Source organism: Peromyscus maniculatus, chromosome 20 (genome assembly GCF_049852395.1).
Source record: "Peromyscus maniculatus bairdii isolate BWxNUB_F1_BW_parent chromosome 20, HU_Pman_BW_mat_3.1, whole genome shotgun sequence".
NCBI classification, from domain to species: domain Eukaryota; kingdom Metazoa; phylum Chordata; class Mammalia; order Rodentia; family Cricetidae; genus Peromyscus; species Peromyscus maniculatus.
Genome location: NC_134871.1, coordinates 42,931,747 through 42,952,605, shown reverse-complemented (window position 1 = coordinate 42,952,605; position 20,859 = coordinate 42,931,747). Strand labels below are relative to the sequence as shown.

Genomic DNA, 20,859 nt, shown 5'->3' with positions numbered 1-20,859 from the left:
TATTACAGTAAGGTGAACAAATGATTTTGGCAAATACAGTGTCTGCCCATGCTCATACATACTGTGTCCTTGATTCTCTTAAAATTACAGATCATTTCTTCCCTTGTGTTTCTTTTATCTCTTAAGCTCTTTCCCTTGAACCTGTTGAAGACAAACTTTGACTTTTTGAACTACACATTTTCTTGGGTTTTCTCCTGTTCTGTGGGTCATACCTTTGTAGTTTCCTTTACCATTTTCTCTTCTTTCTCTGACTTTCCCATTGCTGTGGAGGTGTAAAGCACAGTCCTGACCTGTAGTCTCTTCTAGTGATGCATAGTCCCAAAGATTGAACTGTCCTAAAACCTCTGGTGTCTCAACAACATCCCAGCTTATCACTTTTAGAGACCATCAACTTCTGATTTCTCCTTCCACATTATTAGTTTCTCTGCTCAACACCTGAATTCACTCTCTCCTAGCACTCAAGGGGCACCTTTGCCCAACTTTGAGAAAAAAAATCCAGATGCCGAGTCCTCCTCTCATCTCCGCTGCTGCCCACTGCACAGGCCACCATAGCTAGTCACCCGGTTTTCACCAGTAACCACCTCAACTTCTATACCATCTCTCAGCAGCAGATGGAGCCAGAGTGCCCCTTCTAAACCCAAATGATCAGAACCACAGGTTTAGTTAGGCATGGTGGCTCATGCTTACAATCTCAGCATTGGAGAGGCTGCTGCAAGAGTGCTGCTAATTTGAGACTACCCTCCCCAGTCCCGCCCCACTCCATCCTAGGTTTCCGTCTTGGTGTTTCTGACCTTACACACTCTGCTGCTGTAACCTTGGTGCAGCACCCCCACCCCCAATTCCTTTGAGCTGCATGTTCACCATTCCTTCAATAAACATGTCACTTCCCCATTTCACCATGACTAGCTCCCTCTTCTCAGGATCTTTGTCTTCCTCTCATCTGTTCAGTGAAGTGTTCCTTGTCAGCTGCCACTACTTTGTCCCCCATGTCCTGCCTAATCTATTCTTGTCTTCTAAAATGCTGTTCTAACACATTGTAAAATGACTGACTTTATCGTTGGTATTTCACACTGGAATGCCAGCTGACCCAAAGCAGAGACCCTTGCATCTGTTTTTCACTGGTGTGCTTCGAGAACCTAGAACATTACTACCATAGCACACACATACTTAGCATCTGGTACATGCCTAGGAGATTGCCTGTGGCATTTCACATACATGTCCATTTACTCTGGAATTTCATGCAGAATATTTTTAACTCTGATTTTATAGTTCCCATTCTGTCTGACCATAAATCCACAGTTAGAAAACACAGCGTGTGTGTGTGTGTGTGTGTGTGTGTGTGTGTGATGTGTACTAATACAGAGAATTTTTTGCATGTATGTGTGATTCTATAATTTCCCTAACACAGGAGAATCCAGCTTTGGCTGTTGCAATCAAAACATGTAAAAACTGTACTTCGGACAGCGTGAGAGAGAAGTTCCTTCAAGAAGCCTGTAAGTTCATTGAAACTTTTGTGGAACTCCTTTTGAGTTTTTGCCTGAATCCAGCTGTCTTGCAAGAAAGATACTTTCACTTTATAGGACATTATTACTCACCTTCCAAATTAATGTTCAGATCTGACAGATTTCCATAGGCAGACAGACATGTTTGCATGTAGAGGAAGATGGTACATTCTCTTTATTGTTTGCTTCCTGTAGCATTCAGCATTGTTGTGCTGGAGTTGGTGCTTGTGCATAAGTGTCTCTAACCCAGATCCTGCCAGGCCCTGTGAGTACAGTGGTAACCAAGACAACACAGTTCTGTCCTGATGGAGCCCATAAGCTACAGATGAGTCAGGATCATGACTAGCTTCCTGCCCTACAGATTCAGACAGAAGCCCTAGGAGAGGCTTCCTGTGACAGCTTCCTGGGTGACTTTATCTAGAAGTGATTCTCCCTACCACCCCTAGCCCTCTGGCCTAGGTGTGTACATTCTGGTTGTGAGGCTGTCTCAGATGAGCTGTGCGTTATGGACCCTCTCTCCTGAAGGGACAGTGGTGGTTCACAGCCACCTGCAGGTCCAGCTCCAGAGACTCTGTCTTCCTCTTCTGGCCTTTATGGGCAAATGCACTCACATGTGCATGCTGACTCATAGACAGATACATTTGCTGTTACAGTATTTCCTTGCTTGATATCCTTTTGTTTTTTCCATTTTAGCAGTCAGAAGTCCTTTGTTTCTATGGCCACTGAACTGGTTGCCTTTAACTGGTTGTACTTGGAGGTTGTTTTCAAGTTCTGTAACTCTTAAGGTTAGCTTTTGTTATGATGTTGGAGAGTTGTAGAAATTCTGAATGGTTATGGGCCATACATAGGTATGTGTGTGTGTGTGCAGTACATTTTGGGTCCTCTTGGGCTCAGTCAGGTGGTCAAGCCCTATGATTTCTGTGAACATCACTTGGCATAGATCCCTCCTGATAAAAGTGCTGCAGCCAGATAGCATCTAGTGTTTCTCTTTCACACAATTCCTCACTGCTGTGTGGGAATTGGTCTTCTTAGGGCCCTAAGAGCGGCCATTTACACTCTGGTAAACAAGACCACAAGATAGAAGTCCCTGTGGTTGCCTGTTGGGTGTAGCTTTAGAACCCCCTTGCACCTTATTTTCTCCCCAGAATGGGTTTTATCTTGTGCCCTGATAGTGCCATGTGCCTTTTTCATGCCAACTTTCATTGATATACAACTGGGATTGACTTGTGGTATTGAGCACAAAGTTTTTATGGATTCAGCCTTGTGTGTGAAGTGAGCTAGGAGATTAACTGGAGACCACTTTCCCCCTCAGTAACAATGCGTCAGTTTGACCATCCTCACATCGTGAAGCTGATTGGAGTCATTACAGAGAATCCCGTCTGGATAATCATGGAGTTGTGCACGCTTGGAGAGGTACCAAGACCCCAGGCTGTCTAGCCATGGTGGTAACAGCCTTGTACCTGCTGTGTGATATCCCTCAGTTGCATAACATAAATATACAGGTTACATCATTGAGGATTATGTATGCTTTTCATTCAGAAGCTGTGGTATAAATGTCTTCTTTATTGAACTGGGCCAGGTAGTATACATCTGTAGTCTCCCCTTTTTGAAGAGGGTTGATCACATGACCCCAGGAATTTGAGGCCAATCTAGACAATATAGTATGAGAGCCCCATCTTCAGCATAAAATGAAATAAAATCTTCACCTTTATATTCCCAGAAGGTTCCCTCCTCAGCAGTTTCTTTCCCATCTAGGTGTGTTATTGGAACAGGTGGCAGCAGATAACCAGGTAGTTTTCCTCTTATGGCTTTGCCTGAAGAACTAGCCCAGTAACTTGAGGATGAAGGAAATAGTGCTACATCTAACCAGCTTCCTAATCCTTTTGAGAATTCACTTGTAGTTTTTCAGACTCACCTATTACTACTCAGTTTCTGTGAAAACTATGAGTAACAGAGTGTCTTTGGCCCTGTTTGACATTCTCCAAAACATGGAAACTAATTAGTCATCACCTTCACCTGGAACACAGTGGGATGGAAAGCTTGCTAGAAAAGCAGATCCTCAGATCCTGAGCTCCACCCAGGTTGCTGAGTCAGAATTTTTTTTTTTTTTTTTTTTGTGATTTGAGACAGGGTTTGTTTGTGGAGTCCTGGGCCAGCCTGTAGATCAACCTGGCCTCAATGGCCTCGAACTCACAGAGATCTGTCTGCCTCTGCCTCCCAAGTGCTGGGATTAAAACCATATGCCACCACCACTTGGTCTGACTCAAACACTCTCTCACTCTAAGATTTGTTTATTAAGTATACAGTGTTCTACCTGAATGCCAGAAGAGGGCACCAGATCTCATTATAGATGGTTGTGAGCCACCATGTAGTTGCTGGGATTGAACTCAGGACCTCTGGAAGAGCAGCCAGTGTTCTTAACCTCTGAGCCATCCCTCCAGCCCCTGAGTCAAACTCTTAACTGGGCAGAGAGGTAACCAGCATTCATTTTACATCTTCCCTTTCCCTTCTCTCTGTCCGTAGTTCCAAATCAGATGGAGGGTAATGTATGGTTTTGGTTTACAGGTATTTTTTCATACTTTTGCTTTTGAGGAGTTTGCTAATACTGTTGCTAAATGCTTCCCTTTTATTTACTGATTTTTTTTTTTTTTTTTTTTTTTTTTTTAGAAATTGGGGTGTTGATAAAATTCTGTATTATAGCATCTAGCTTCATGAATGGTGTCAGTGATAAGACTGATTCCCAGTGGGAGAAACACCCAGTGTGTCACCATTTTAGGTTTCTGTATCAAAACCATGGGTGAGGAAAGAAAGTGGACTCTTCCTCCTCCTGTCTTACCCTAAAACACTCCCTGAAGCACAGCACGAAGCAGTAGGGGCAGATGGAGCCACCATGTGCTTGCAGTAGTAACTGTTCTTTCACTATCTGGGTATTACTGTTTAGCAGTGATTTACAACATACTTTTTCTCTTCCTTAGGCCCACCTTTTACGTGTTTTAGAAATTTATCTATTCATAAAAATTCTAGTTTCTAAATGGATTTCAAATGAATAATAATTGTTTTATCATTACTAAAGAAAAACTAAAGTATAATACAATCCATTTAGAAAGCTGGGCATGTTGGTACATGCCTTTAATCCTACTCAGGAGGCAGAGGCAGGGTGATATCTATGCGTTGGAAGCCAGCCAGGTTTAACCATAGAATTCCAGGCTAGCCAGAGTTACATACATAGCAAGACCCTGTCTCCTTTTAAAAAAAAATTATTTGGAAACCTTTACAGTGTAGTTGAGTGTATCTTTTGTGCTCTTAATAGCTATACTCTGTCTCTGATTACTTCTTTTTTGTCTTGGCCATTGTTTCAAAAGCTAAGGTCATTTTTGCAAGTAAGAAAATACAGCTTGGACCTGGCATCTTTGATCCTATATGCCTATCAGCTTAGTACAGCACTCGCATATCTGGAGAGCAAAAGATTTGTTCACAGGTAAGGCATTCATGAAGCTGCTGCATTGCCTACTGATGGGGGTAATCAGTTCTAGAGTGTATTAACTTTTCTCATCCCTGACAGAAACAACTTCAGGAAGGAAGGATTTATTTGGGCTCCTGGTTTCGGGGGGTTCTGGCCATTGTTGTGGGGGAAAGAATGGCAGTAGAAGCTGTTGTGTCTGTAGTGTCAGGAACTAGCCTGGAACCAACCAACCAAGGCCTGCCTTAGTGATCTTCTGCCAGTTAGGTCCCATCTCCAAACGTTCCACAAACTCCCAAAACAATACCACCATCAGTTGGGAACCAGGTGTTTAAACACATGTGCCAGTGGAGGCCATTTCAGCACCAAATGATTAACAGTGAGAAACAAGGAAGGAAGTTACTTTCTGCACCCCACACAAGATGTTTGTATATCATTTACGCCTACTCCTCAGTCATTAAAAAGTCATGGTGCTGCTGGGTGGTGGTGGCATATGCCTTTATCCCAGCATTTGGGAAGCAAAAGCAGGCAAATCTCTTATGAATTTGAGGCCAGCCTGGTCTACAGAGCTAGTTCTAGGTCAACCAAGGTTACACAAAGAAACCCTGTCTCGAACCCCACCCCCAACCCCCATAAAAAAGTGATGATGTTGAGCCAGCCTTGGTGCTACATGCCTTTAATCTGAGTACTTGGGAGCCTCTGCCTCTGTAAGTTCAAGGCCAGCCTAATCTACTTAGTGAAACTGTTTTGAGGGGATGGGTGGAGGGGGAGTCAAGGTGTATTATGTCCTTTCACAGGGGAAGGGCCATGGCTTGTTAGCAGACAAAAGATTTTCATTAGCCAGACATGGTGGATCTCACATTTAATCCCAGCACCTGAGAGGTTGATTCGAGGGGAGTTAAGTGGATTCTAGGCCAGCCCAGGCTGCAGTGAGACTGTCTCAGCCTGCCCCTGCAAGCACTCCCTCTGTCCCTTTTCTTGTATGATGCTTTCAAGATATATGTTCCTTCCCCAAACATAATCCAGAGCCTGTGCTTATGAAACAGTAAATGTGTGGAAGTGGCCCCAAAGCTGACCTGAGACTTTGCAGAATGTTTAAATATTATGAGTGACATTTGTTATCATTCTTCAGAATGCTACTTAGAATTTGCAGCTTTGGGTTGGAACACAAGTGAAAGTCCCTATAGTGTGTTTTCTAAGGATCACAGCAGAGTTACTGTTTTGATGTCCAGTATTACAGCAGATTGCATCATAAAAATTATTCAGAAAAAAATGCTTGTAGGGAATTTTGTTTATGGAGATCTGCAGTTATGCTGACCATGTATCTACTGCTTGTCAGTATAATGCCATCACTATGTGAGTTTATCAAGGTGATGAGTATTTTCAGTGTTTGAGAAAATATGTTCTGTCATTCATACGGATCATCAAGTTATTCTTATAAATATCCTCTAGAAGAAATACAAAAAAATGCAACAATTTAGGAATCCCTTTATGTTGTGTATAAGCCATCTTTCCAAATAACCTACCTGTATATCTGTATGTAATAATCATGAGTTGATGGCATTTGTTGTTGCTGTGCTTACTGTCCCCAATTTTTCTTTATCAGGGACATTGCTGCTCGAAATGTTCTGGTGTCCTCAAATGATTGTGTAAAATTAGGAGACTTTGGATTATCCCGATATATGGAAGACAGTACTTACTATAAAGGTGAGAGACAAGGGCAACTACTGGGAAATAGGCTATGAATCGTTGATTTTTGGATTTTGTTTGGGGGAGAGTTGGTTTTTGACAGGGTCTCATTTTGTAGCCAGGACTGGTCTCACATTGTAATCCTGTGCTTCAGCCTCCCAAATGCTGGAATTACAGGTATAAACAAACACACCAAGATTCTAATGTATGGTGTGTTAGAATGTGTTTTACTGAAGTCCAAGGCCAGTTTAGTAGAGGAAGGATGGCCTTGTCAGACAGTGGTTCTTGGAACATTTGGACAATCTTAACCCAGACCTCACCTCAAAATAACTCAAAACCGCCTAAGACTTAGTTATGAAGGCATGCAACTATATAATTTAGAAGAAACAACCTAGTAACCCCTCTGGAATCTGGAGTTAAGCTGAGGCCTATAGATATGCTATCAAAAATAAGGTATATTAAAAGATAAACTTGGTAGATCAAACCATGTTGAAATTTACCATGTTTGTTCTGTAAAGGATGAATGACAAAGTACAGAACAGGAGAAAATATTTGCTATGCATATGTGTGACAAATACTAGTCTCCAGAAAATAGGAAGAGCTCTAGAATGTAAACAAAGCATTTCAAATCTGAGCAAAACTCTGAGTATACATAGTAGACTGGAGAGACTAGATGGGTGGCAGGTGAGTACACAAAGATTGTTCATGGTTTTAACCACTAGGAAAATGAAAGTTCAAGCCCTATGAGATAGGACTGCACACTCATCAGAATTGCTAAAAGAAAAAGTAGTACCAATACCTAGTGGGGACACAGATGTAGAGAAACTCATTATTCATAACTTGCTGACAAGAATGAAAAGGTGTAGAACTGATCACACAGCTCCCAGTATGACACAGCAGTTTCCTCATGGGCAGTGATGCCAGAGAAATAAGACCTGGGTTCACATCAAACCTCAAATGCTAATGCAGCTCAGAGATGGGCTGCCTCCCTAGCATATGGGAGGCCCTGGTCTGATTCCCAGCTCTCACTAACCCCAACTCCCTTCAGTTCAGATTAGAGTTCTCTACCAAGTAGACCTGACACATCATGAACTGTTTGTATTTTGACAGTGATCCTTTAACATAAGAAAGTAGTTTGGTGATTTTAAACTACATTTTTCACTATTTTGAAATACATTTCATGTCCAGTTCAAATCTTAAACTAGTCTGAGTCCTAAAATTTCACTGTAAAACTAAATTCCAAGTTCCTTTGTATGAGGACCAAGATTTTACATCATTTGAACATTTAAGATAGTTAGCTGTCAGATCCATATAAATTTCTTAAAATGGTCAGTGTATATAACCCCTAAAGATTTGGGACTTCTCAAAATGCTCCCTTTCTGAGGATTGAAGGTCTACAGAGAGGCTTGCTGCTTACAGAGGAAGGCCTTTAGAGCTTGTGCTTGTTCCTACCTGCTCTGTGCCCTGCCCGTCCTCTGCTCCCCACCATGTTTCTCCTCTCTTTATGGGACAGTTGGCCTATTCTTTATCTGTTACTCCTGGTACCACATCTGACTATGCTTCTTTGCCTGCCTTCAAGAATGAGATTCCTTTGAGGAAAGGTACTCTGTGTTCAACTCAGCAACTGGAGAATTAGTGAGGTTGTGCCTCATCTCTCATAGGAAAGAATGTTTTCAGGGTTGCTTTGATACATTTGTTTTTCATCCATTGCTTCTTCCTGTTCTGCACATATTGATGAAGGTGTCATCAATCCTGATCCTCCATTGATTCCAGCTTTGTTCATTCACCTCTTCGCTAAAGTTTATAACTCCACATTAGTCCTGGAGATGATTTTGTAGCCATTCATGGCAAGCACAGGGCTGTAAAACCTTTGAGCTTTTCCAGGCTGTACATTTCCATGTGAGGTCTGAGTTCTTTCTGAGCTAGAGGACTTGGTCAGGAGGCACAGCATAACTGCAGCTTCTGTTAGTAGAGTAACCCCAGGCAGTGTGTTTGAGCCCTCTTTATAAAGAATAGAACCCCTGAACACAATTTATTTTAGGATTTAAGGTTTAATCTATACAAGATTTGTTTATATGTATTTCCTGGGAGCACAGGGTCTGTTTCTGGTCCAGCTTGGAAGAGCACAACTTGCCCAGCAGGAGTGGAATGTATATTCTTTACATGGGGCATTTGTAGAGCAAGGATCCCAACTGCAGGTGAATGAACTCCAGTATACTATGAAGCCCTGTGTAATGGGCTGTGTGTTGTTACCACCATTCACAGATTCTTCCTCAAATGAAGAGGGGAAAGGCATTCAAGTTTTCTGTCTCTACCCCATGCTAGCCACTTCTCAACTCTCAAAGCACCAAGTAAATGAGTCAGTCTCCCAAAGAAATGGATGCCTCTGGGTCAGAGCTGATGCTTTTTTATTTTGATGCTGAAAATCTTGGCTAGCTCTGTTAGGTACTCAAGCAGCTAACAAAGAAAATTCATTTTCTAAAATTAATCTTCTAGCTTCCAAAGGAAAATTGCCTATTAAATGGATGGCTCCAGAGTCAATCAATTTTCGACGTTTTACCTCAGCTAGTGACGTGTGGATGTTTGGTGAGTATTTTTTTTTTTTCTTAATAAACTTTGCTGTATTGTGCAAAATAAAGCTAGCATCATCTCTTCAGAATGAGCATCTCTTGTCAGATGCTGTTGCAGCATCCCCTGTGGTCAGTATGGTCTCTTGTCATGCTCCTGCTCTTCTCTGCCTTCCTCAGAAGGAACAGCTGCTTGTTTCCCTCTTCCTATTCTCTGTCATGCTCTCCTACTGTTCCCAGCATGTAGGTTCTTCTGGCTCTGTGAGACACTGCTGGCCCAGAGTATCTGTACTTCTGTCTCTTGCCCTGAAGCTGCCTGTCTCCAGGCTTAGGAGCTGGCCCTTCATCTCCTGTGACTTGGCCTTTAAACACACACCCTCCCTCCTTGCTCTGTGGGCTGTATTGTATTGAAAGTGTGGTCTGCTTACCACTGTCTGTGATTTTAGTGACTGACTCTTCTTACTGTCTCCACAACTGTCTTTCCTGATGTTGGTCTCTCTGCCAGGAATACCTCATTCTTACACCTTCTTCTCCAGCTGCACCCCATCTAACTTAATGTACCCCTTTTCAGGAAGCTTCACATAGCAGGTGCCTCTCTGTATTCTGCTTTTCCTTTTGTCACTGATACTCATGATATGTGGCTCTTGTGGGTAGTCTCTGTAAAGTGTGAAACTGCTCTAGAGGAGAAATAGAATTAAGTTTATTAAACTTCTATAAATAAAATTAAAGTCATAGATATCAAATAAGCATTCTTACTTTTTCTTCTGTCTCAATGCTATTGCTGTGAATCCATTTAGTTCTTCAGCAGGGTTAGCAAGGCTCTGGGTCCAGTCAGTTCAGGTACAAGTTGAACTTGGCTGTGCAAACCACAAGGCAAGATGCTCATCTTCTCAGGGCACTCTGCTTCATAATTTAACTGCCCATTTCTGCACATTTTAGCATTTTTGGAATATATTAAGATTTTAGAGTTGGTATTCATTGGGACTTTTTAGTTTTTAGTTTTTCAAGACAGGGTTTCTCTGTGTAGTTTTGGTGCCTGTCCTGGATCTCGCTCTGTAGACCAGGCTGGCCTCGAACTCATAGAGATCTCCCTGGCTCTGCCTCCTGAGTGCTGGGATTAAAGGTGTGCACCACCATCGCCCAGCAGGACATTTGAAAGCAGCTATACTTTCTGTCTTCATGTAGACTTTGTCAGTTTAAGTTGTATTGTTACTTTCAATGTGTGATTGTTTTTAAAAGCGTTCTTTTGGTAAGAATAAAATCCAAATAGTAAGAAAAGATTATCACATAGCTACACTGGCAGTGTTTTTCCATTTTGTCATATAAATGAGTAGTGTTTTCTATTTATAATCAGTGGTATCATAGATTTGTTTTTTGTTTTTTAAAGATCTATTTATTTATTATGTATACAGAAGAGGGTACCAGATCTCATTACAGATGGTTGTGAGCCACCATGTGGGTGTTGGGAATTGAACTCAGGACCTCTGAAAAAGCAGTCTGTGCTCTTAACCTCTGAGCCATCTCTCCAGCCCCCATAGATTTGTTTTTTAGCAATTTTGGATTTTTGGTTTTTCGAGTGTATAACCCTGGCTATCCTGGAACTTGCTGATAATACTGTCTTGGTCCCCAGTGAGGAACAACTTTGTAGCAGCATGTTACTTTTGTCAGGGACTCTTTAGAACTTTATTTCTGTGAACTAAATTTGGGGCCAATTTCAGAATCTGGTTATAGTGAACACATAATATTACTTGCCTCCTTAGAAACCAACTTCACTCTGCCCAGTCTGTACCCTCCTCCCAGGGCATCATTTGTAAACATGTGCTTGAGCATAGACGTAGATGTAAAAGAATCATAACTTCCCTGGGTGAGACATAGGGAAGGCTCCTTAGAATTGGCCCATCCATAAGGTACAAGATGTCAGGAGGGCTAGAATACAGAGTGACATTGGTGGGATGCTAAGAAAAGACCTGCACCCCACTCCCCTGTATTATGTCGATATCTCATGCCATCATTGTTAGTGTTAGTGCTGTTAGGTTTGTTCACTTGTTTAGAAGATAAGTTCTTTGGTGAATAAAAAGATCATCATCTTGATTCCCAGGGTTAGAGAGTAGGTGCACCTTCTGAGGTCTAGTCATGGCCTTTAGATGAGATGATGATGTGTAAACAAGATGATAATACCCATTTGCACCTTGGTGAAGAATCTAAGCTTTCTTGAGCTCAAGACTTAAACATAGGACTTCTTTGTTAAGTGACTGTAGTTAAAATCAGTATGGTCCTAAGTTGGTGGTGGAGCAGGTCTAAAAAAAATCACTGGGGGTTTGTTTTTTGTTTTCTGTGGGTTTTTTTTTTTTTTTTGGTTTGTTTTTTGTTTGTTTGTTTTTTATAGTACAGTAGTCGCTGGTGGACTACTTGCTAATCCAGAATTTTCAGAAATAAGCCACTGAGAAATTTCTGACTCTTACGTTGTTCTTCATGCCATATGAATTAGTTGCTCTCCTCCTATGTTTGGGCGCTGACTGAATGCCACCATCTTTTAGGCGAGTTGCCCAGATCTGCCAGCTGCCTAACTGGTCCCTGTAGCCTGGACCTTTCTCTTTGGGTGCTGAGCTCACTGCACTGTTTTCATTCCCACTCCACAGGTGTGTGTATGTGGGAGATACTGATGCATGGCGTGAAGCCTTTTCAAGGAGTGAAGAACAATGATGTGATCGGTCGAATTGAGAATGGGGAAAGATTACCAATGCCTCCAAATTGTCCTCCCACCCTCTACAGCCTTATGACGAAATGCTGGGCCTATGACCCCAGCAGGCGGCCCAGGTTTACTGAACTTAAAGCTCAGCTCAGGTAGGAGTGGGGCGGCGAGGGCCGGGGCGGGGGCAGGTTGCTGCTTCTCCTCCTCTGCATCATAGCTCTAAGATGGTTATATCTAAGTTGGAACTGCTTCTTCTGGATTTGATTTGTATGTCTTGTTACTTTACTAGAGCTATTAGTGAATTAGATCTTCAGTTCTTACTGAAGCTCTGCTTATAGTTCACTTCTTTCCCCTAGCTTCTGACTTAGCAGGGCTTTATCAAACCTGTCATTATTTTGACCCAACTTGCATCTCCAATCTCTTCTCACACAATCCCTCCCTGGCACCTTGTGCACCAGCTACATCTGACTGTTTTATAATTCTCCTGCTGTGGCTCAAGACCTTTCCACATGCTGTATTCTTGGTCTCCCTTTGCTACTTGATTACCTCCTGTTCAGTCTTCAGAATCTAGCTGAGATGTAACCTCCTCCAATAAACCTCCGTCACCAACCCCACCTCCCCAAGAGAGAGCTCTTACTTTGATACCTTTGAAATCTTCTGCTGCTGTGTTTAAAACATCTATTGTTTGTTCAGGAATTCTGTGCCAGGAGCTGGTAGGCATCAGGTCTCTAGGAGTTTCCAGGCCTCTGGAAACTCACACAGTAACCAGATTTGTGCTGAGACTACCTCAAAGAAGCATCTGCAGACACAGACCTGATGGCGTGTCTGTGTCCTTAGCATGACCCACCATGTCCTACACATTTCTACAGCTCGGTGCTGGGGTTAGAACTGGGCACTGAGTGACTGAAAAAGAAGTTTGTTGAGTCTGTTTGGATGGATCTAGCACTTTGATAAGACTGTGGTTTAATATCATTTGCAGGCATGTGCAGCTTGACCACACAAATAGCACTTTGGCTTAGTATGTGCTGTCACCTTCTCTCACATTTAGGGGACTTCCCTGAGTTTAAGTTTATTTACTTGATGTATTTTTTCAAAAACATCCCCAATTATCATAGGCCAAAATGTTCATCTAACTACCTTCTTTGCCACTGCTGTAGATCCTTAGAAGTTCAGTCTTTGAGGGAGGCTCCTTGTGGGAGTGTGTCAAGGAGGTCAGGCCCCATAGGAGAAGTAGGCAGTTTATACAGTGAGAAATGTTTGCCAAGAGCATTTGTATCCTCAACCTAGAGAGCTCAATAGCCCACTGAAGAAATAGTGGCAGTTGTGCTCATTTAGTGCAGTGAGGCCCCATTCCACAAGACCACTTCTGTCTTGGTCCCCTCAACTCACAGCCCTGGGTATGGTTCCCCACCCTGTGACAGCTCTATGCCGCCTTTCTGAGTTTCCTTCCACCTAAACCCTGAGTGACTGTCTTGTAGTCTATGTTGTCACTGTGACCGCTGCTTTGCTCAACAGTTGTGTTTGTTTGGCTGGTTGCTTTTTGCTCAACTTCTCTTCAGTCTTGACAGATCCTGGTCTTGAAATCTTACGCTTTCTGGTGGGAGATCCATTGCCCTCTCTGTACTCACTTCTTTGCTGACTTTACTAGCCTGATGTTTCTGCCTTCTGACTATCCACTGTCTCCTTTCCTTACAGATATGAAGGAAATATATACTCCACCTCCTATACTTAGCCTGGCCAGTTCCCTGCCCTACCTCCTCTGTGCTGTCTGTACTGTTTCCCACTGTCTGGTCTACTCATAGACTGTGCCTCCCCCTCTGTCTATAGCTTTGGGCTTGTCCTGGTTCTTACAAGTCCCAGATTTCCACTGTAAGTTGCCTACAAGACATCGTACTGTCCAAGAAGCAGAGCTGTGCCTTCTCTAAGCCAGCTTCTGTCCCATGCCCTCAGCTCCTTTTCATCTATCTGGCGCTAACTGGCTTAGTATAGCTTTCTAAGAAAGTAATGCTGCTGCTCAAGCACCTTCCACTGACTTCTTGTGGCCTTTTGTATCCAGGCAAAAGCTGAACGGATACATTTAGGGCCTGAGAATATCTTTCTTGATCCCTTCCTCTCACCAAGGCTGAATTCTCTATACACATGAAATGTCTCCTCTACCTGCAGAACCCTCTCTTTTTTCTTGGCTTCTGTCCCTGTCTCTTCTGTGACTGCTCAGCCTGTTCTTCAAGTCCTCATAGCTCTCTTGGGTTAGCCGTGCTCCAGCCAGCTGCACCTGCACTGCTCAGATGCTGGGCATGGGGCACAGATGATGGAGCGCTTTCCTGCCCTCGAGGAGCTCACAGTCTAGTATGTCTCCTTCCTACTAGACTGAGGCTCCTTGAGGACAGGGATCGTCATACTCACCTCCCGCCAGGAGCACGGTGCACACGTGCTCCCACTGTAGCCGTGGCTGTCTTGTATGCAGGGAGCACATCTGCAGTCGAGTTGGACTTCACCTCTGGAACATTTATAGCAGGGCCAACATAAAACATTTATAGTGTGTACTTTATAATACAGTTTATTGCTTGCATTTTCCATGAGCAATGTGCCACCATAATTAAATAAGTTCTGTTGTTGAAGTTTGCCTCATTTTTATTACATCCAAGGCTTTATTAAAGAAGCAGGTAGCCATTTGCTACACTGAGAAATCAAACATGTTGCCCAAATCTAGCCCCTCAAATACTTTCAAGCAACCCTTTGAGCAGATTCATCACTGCATTGTCCATAACTGACCTGTGCATTCACTGTGACTGTGAGAGCTAAGAAAGGATACCTGCGGGTGCTTGTTAGCTCAAGGCTTATCAGGGTTTCTTGGCCAGACTTTCTTGAGTGGGCCCCTGAGATCCAAGGAAGCTATCCTCTTTGTGTCCTTTTCCATGCTCATGGGGGTGAACCCATGGAGATGCGGAATGAGATTGGCTGTTGTTGGCATTTCTATAAGGTATGAACAATTCCTCAATGGCAGTGTTTTAACGTGGTCAGTAAAATTTCTCATATACTCCCAGCATTTTCTTGTTGTTTTGTGACTGGCAGATATAATATGCATTAAACATTTGTATTGGAAAAATCCTTCCTGTGCCAAGGAACCATAATAAATAAATTTTGCTCAAAATGAGTATTTCCTAGCAATGACATCTTGGAATGAAGCGTCTCTTCCACATAATAAAGAGCATCTGTGAGTGTGCTAGACTCATAACCAGTTCCTCAAGTCCTTTGTAAATAGTGAGGGCAATAGACACGCGAAACTACCAGTCTAGCTTTGTATCATAGCTTCTATGCACCCCCTGGGTTTTATTGATAGAGTAAACACACCAACACTGAGTTGAACAGTGATCAGTACATTTTCACAAATTGGACATGACTGGGAACAAATGCCCAAAGATTCACAGTCTAGAGCGCCACCAGAGCTGCCCTTCCCTGCCACTGTTCTAGTGGCTGCTTCTACCTGCTTTAACCTTCATATTCAGGGAATCAATAAGCACATAAGGTTTATGGGTGGCCTCTTTTGCTTAAAGCTTAGCTGTGTGGTCATCTGTGGTATTCTGGTAGTCTTGTCCCCTCCCCCATGCCATTGTTACTGATGTGTAGAGTCCTGTTTTTGAATGATGAATGCACCATTGTTAATTTGACCATCTTGTTGATGGTGGAAGTTGGGGTACTTTTCACTTGGGGGCTGAAAGACTAGTACCTCATGAACACAGCAGTGTTTGAACAGGAGGCTATGCTGTGTATGCTCACAAGCTTGAGGATGTATGTGTGCTCTGCACAGGTTGATATTGACAGTTTTCAAAGTGAACATACCACCTGTACTGCTCCCAGCAGTGAGCAGAACTTGATTTTAGTGGCATTAGTTGTTCTTTCAGGTTTTGTTTTGTTTTTTAACCTTTGGAAACTGTCACTTATTTCTGAGCAATCCCTATTCACACAAAGTAAGAGGGTATAAGTGATGTGTAAAAACAGTTTACCAGGACTTCTGGGTTGTAAAGACCAAGTACCCACTGAGTAGCAGGTGTGTGTGTTCTGAGCTGCTGTCTGTAACTGAGCTCTTCAAAAAGAGCATCTGTAGTGAACTTCATAGTCATAACATCAAAAAGTGACACTTACTGAGTACTTTGTGTTACCTTAACATTGTGCCACAAGCTGTTATTGCTGCCTTTGCCAAGGGAGTCAGCATTGTCCAGATAGTTTGTAAACCAAAAGATTAAAACTGTAATTAGGCTGGGCGGCGGTGGTGGCTTAAGACTTTAATCCCAGCACTCAGGAAGCAGAGGGAGGTAGATCTCTGAGTTCAAGGCCAGCCTGGTCTACAAAGTGAGTTCTAGGACAGCCAGAACTATACAGAGAAACCCTGTCTCGACTTCTCCCCTCCCCGCAAACAAACAGACAGAAAACTGTAGTTAAGCACTTGACCTGAGCATTGGCTGCAACTAGGAGGCCATCAGAGGCCATTGGTGTAAGCAGTCCTACTACCTTGATATCGTATGGCTAGCAGGTGCTAAGGTGCTGTCTTTTCAGACCAGAGAGCGCTCAGTTGATGTTGAGGTTAAAGGAAGGCAGATGTTGCTGAGTGTCTTGCACTCGTGTCTTGCACAGTGAGTGTTAAAAGGCGTGACAGCATCCCCTACTTTCAGGGTGTTTGCTGTGGGCTGTTTGTTTTCTTAGCAGTCTTAACTATGCTACATTTTCTTTCTCCAGCCCCATTAATCTCAGACAATGGGGCACAGATGTGGATGTTGATGACAAAGTGGAGTAGTCTACAGAAGTGACTTCATGCAGGCTGGGAGCCTACTCTAAAGGCATGCTTTGTCCAGAGCCTTGGTTCCAGCTTGAGGCTACTGGGGATTTGGGCTGTGTCTATGACTTACAGTTGGGCTTTGGAGTCTTTGTGTAGCTTTATGTTGTATAACTCTGCGCTCAGCTTTATCAGCTCTTGCCTTTGGAAGAGTCTTTTTGGTCTGGACTGCAACTTAGCCTGATGGCTTCAGGCAAAAAGTTCTTAAGTTTTTCCATATATTGTCTTGGTGTCATACCCACAAGACACCTCAGGAATTCACTGCCAACTTCACTTGGCCTGTGAGGCTGCTGCATAGTGCTAGCTTATTTGAGGTAAGGTAGAGGGGTGAGGGTGCAAATTTTCAATAAATACCTAAGCTGTGACAAGTCATTTAGTTTTTCTGTAGGAGCAGGATCACAGATACTTTTTTTTTTAGGATGAAATGAGACGGTTTAACAAAACCTTCCTTGTGCAAGTGTAGACAACATGGTGTCAGCCTGGTAGGCAGTAGTAACAGCAAAGTTTTTTTCAGATCCAAAGTTATGAGGTACAAATGTTAGAATTTAATATAATCTTAAGGCAAGCCTTTCTTGCTACTGGTACTGGAACAGCTACACAATGTCTTTTTTTTTTTTTTTTGCATGGAGGGGGCGGGTTGGAGACAGGGTTTCTGTGTGTGTAGCCCTGGCTGCCCTGGAACTCGCTCTGTAGACCAGGCTGGCCTCGAACCAAGAAATCCGCCTGCCTCTGCCTCCCAAGTGCTGGGATTAAAGGCGTGCACCACCACTGCCCAGATACACAATGTCTTAAAGCAGTGTTCTAGCCCTTTGTGGTACTCCACTTGTTCCACTTGGCAAGCTTTGAATCTAGTGCTTGTATTGACTTAATGGTAGAAAGTACTGTGCACTTTTTAAAGTAATTCCCAGTTTCAAAGACAGTGTCTCACCAACACTTCCTTAGTCTTCATGCCAATAGGTTCTTTCTTGGTACCATCATCTGGGGGACAGTTATTATCCAAAAGAAAAGTCTGTTGTCTGTTTCCCATTGAGCCCTTCTTATCTCTTCAGATGCCTGCAGCATCTTCAGCCTACCCAGAAATGAAATGTAAATCGTCCATTTGAATTTAGTAGCAATTTCATGCAAAGTTTAAATTATTTCCTCTAAAAATTATGTATCTTACCTAATTATTTCCCTCAATTGGTTCTGCCACACCTAAATAGTCACAGTGTTTCTCTTCCTGGTTATTTGCCCTTATTGTGGCTTTGTGCGTGGTTTGAGGACCTGAATTTCATAGTATTTAATTCTGAGTACTTCCATAGATCCAGATGAGTGGTTCTCACCTTTCTAAGCCTTTGACCCTTTAATACAGTTCCTCATGTTGTGGGGACCTCTCCCACACCACAGAATTATTTTGTTGTTACTTTGTAATTGTAATTTTGCTGCTATTATGAATCATACTGTGAATATCTGATCTGCTACTCCCAAAGGGTTCATAACCCACAGGTTGAGTACCGCTACTCCAGACCATGTTGCAGGTACTGCTTTCTTGGATTGCACAAATCATCTAAAGGATAGACACCTTCGCCCCTCATCGAAGAGCCTAAGGCCTAGAAGTCATGTGACTTGTCTTAGACTACACAACTCCCAAAGGGCAGAATCAAGGTTCGCCCTTCTTTACCTTCCAAAAACTCTGTTTTATTGCCCCGTCCACAGTGCACCCATCCTCAAGTTTCCCTATCTCTCCTATATTTATCTCTGCTCTAATCACTACCAGCTGCCTGTCTAATTTGCAGCAGGAGACCTCTGGCCTGATGGAGTGGTATCTCAGCTGTGACTTGCATTTGCTATCTACCACCTGAGCCATCTTGTGAACCCCAGGGACACCATCAAACTGATCTCCTGTGGCTGCCATAGTTCTTTCACAATTTTCTTTCTCCTCATACTCTTTAGTTTGCCTTGATAAAATATACTGGATTTTGTCTTGAGAGTTAGTGTTTCTGGATGCTAATGTCACTTCCTTTCTGGAAAGTGAAGTACTGGAGTCTTTTCTAGGTGATTTCTCCTATACTTGAGCTTGCCAACAGGGTAGAGAAATTAAATTAGATGGAGAGATGGTACAAGTACAGGAATGTAGGAATATGAAAAATCAAGCATGTAATTTGAGCACATTGGGGTAGAGGCAGAAAGGTTGCAAGTTTGAGGCCTGCCTGGTCTACATGGTGAGACCCTATGAGGGTGTGTGGAAGGAGAAGAAAATCCTGAAACCTGACCAGAAAAGAAATTCCACCATCTCCTTCACTCTCCTCTCTCAAATTTATGTTTTACTTCTAGTGTTCACTCTGGGAATTGTAACATACATCTTTAACATTTCATTGTCTATGTGGAGTTAATAATCAGACTTCATGAAAATGCAGAGGCCAGGCCAGGTAGTGGTGATGCACACTTTTAATCCCAGCACTTGGGAGGCAGAGGCAGAGGCAGAGGCAGAGGCAGAGGCAGGTGGATCTCTATGAATTGGAGACCAGCCTGGGCTACACAGAGAAACCCTGTCTAGAAAAACCAAAAGGGAAAAAGGAAAAAAGGAAATTCAGAGGCCAGTTTACCACCACCTTAATCTATTATGCTCTGTTATTCATCTATATGTGTGTGTGTGTGTGTGTGTGTGTGTGTGTGAGGGGCGGGTGTCACTAGTTCTTTATTCACTGAGCCATCTCTCCCCCTACCCCCACATTGTTTCTTAAGATACATTGTTTTAGGTCAGGCAGGATATCTCAGCCAGTGTAGGAACTTGTCATGCAAGCCTAGAGACCCAAATTCAATCTTTGAACCCATATAAAGGTAGGAGGAGTGGACCAACTCCACAGAATTTGCCTCTAGCCTTCACACATGCCCACATATAACATCATGCACATACAAATAATATGGAAAATCTTCTAAGGATGTTTTTCTGTATCATTTCTCTCTCATCTCCTTTGTAAATTCCAGCTACATGTTATTTGGGTTGATTTGTTTTGCTCACTTGTTTGTGGATTTTGCTTTTAAGTAAGACAGACTTCACTATAGGGTCCTGAACTCAGAGTTCTTCCTGCCTGCCTTAGCCTCCCAAGTGCTGAGATTATAGGCTTGACTCCTCACAGATGGCTAAACCTTTAATAGTGTCCTCAGGTCCAGGCCCAGCACCTCTTCTGCTGTCAGTGGTCTCCTCTTCTCCTTTCCTCTCCTCCATTCTTTTTTTCCTGTCTTTCAACTTGTCATTTCTTCAAGTTCCCTAACTCCTGTCATTTCTGTCCTACCAATCTTCACCTCCTGTTTAGATTCTATCTCAGATATTGTATTTTCCAGTTGCAGAATTACCACTTAACTCTTCTCACATTTCCTGTTATTTCATTTTAAAATTCTTAACAATTTTTCTCTTACACCCTTGAGCTTCTTTGGAATCATTATCTACTAATTACATTTGAGTTCTCGTTAGAGTTCACTTCCTTCAATTTTTTTTTGAAGGTTTTTAGTTGGTTTTTCTCCTTAAAATGGGTCACAGGCCTGGTAGTTGTGGTGTGAATGTGAGGACCAGGGTTTAGAGCCCCAGGCCCAGATAAGTATACAAGAGGGAGACAAGATTCCCAGAACAAACAAGCCAACTAGCTGAACCAGCAAGCTCTGGGTTCAAGAGACCCTGCCACACTATATAGGTAGGGAGTCATTGAGGAAGATGCTCACTATCAATCTCTGGCCTCTGCATGCATTTTAGTACACACATACACTACATATACATATATGTGCCAGAAAGGTGTGTTTGTGAGTCACATCTTCATGTTTACTCTAGATTAATTACATCCTGGACTTTATGACTAACTGGCTGTGGAAATTCTAGATTCAGTTACACTCCTCTTATGGATGCTTAGATTATATTAAAAAGTATTACCATGACTGACCTCATATTACCAACTCTCCCTGTGAGTGAGTGTCACAGGTCAGCTCTCTTGCTCTTTCAGCCCTTATTGGGCTGCCTGGAGTCTGTGTACATGGATAGCTCTAGGGTCTGTCAGAGATATTAGCAAAATTTCTACTCAGAAATTGAGCATGACTTTCCAGCTTTCTTCTTTCTGAGATTCTTCCTTCATTTTCGATCACCTGTG

The 20,859-nt window shown here is 42.8% G+C and overlaps 1 protein-coding gene across 30 annotated transcripts in view; it reads left to right on the top strand.

Annotated features, from left to right (window-relative positions):
* Positions 1 to 20,859, top strand: part of Ptk2 (protein tyrosine kinase 2) — a 221,218-nt gene that overhangs the window by 160,764 nt on the left and 39,595 nt on the right. For all 30 annotated transcript variants that reach the window (XM_076556050.1, XM_076556043.1, XM_076556040.1 and 27 more), the window contains 6 exons: positions 1,409 to 1,493; positions 2,815 to 2,915; positions 4,865 to 4,980; positions 6,569 to 6,669; positions 9,148 to 9,237; positions 11,858 to 12,062. In XM_076556050.1, the coding sequence (XP_076412165.1) occupies positions 1,409 to 1,493; positions 2,815 to 2,915; positions 4,865 to 4,980; positions 6,569 to 6,669; positions 9,148 to 9,237; positions 11,858 to 12,062 (698 nt within the window). The remainder of the gene's footprint in view (positions 1 to 1,408; positions 1,494 to 2,814; positions 2,916 to 4,864; positions 4,981 to 6,568; positions 6,670 to 9,147; positions 9,238 to 11,857; positions 12,063 to 20,859) is intronic.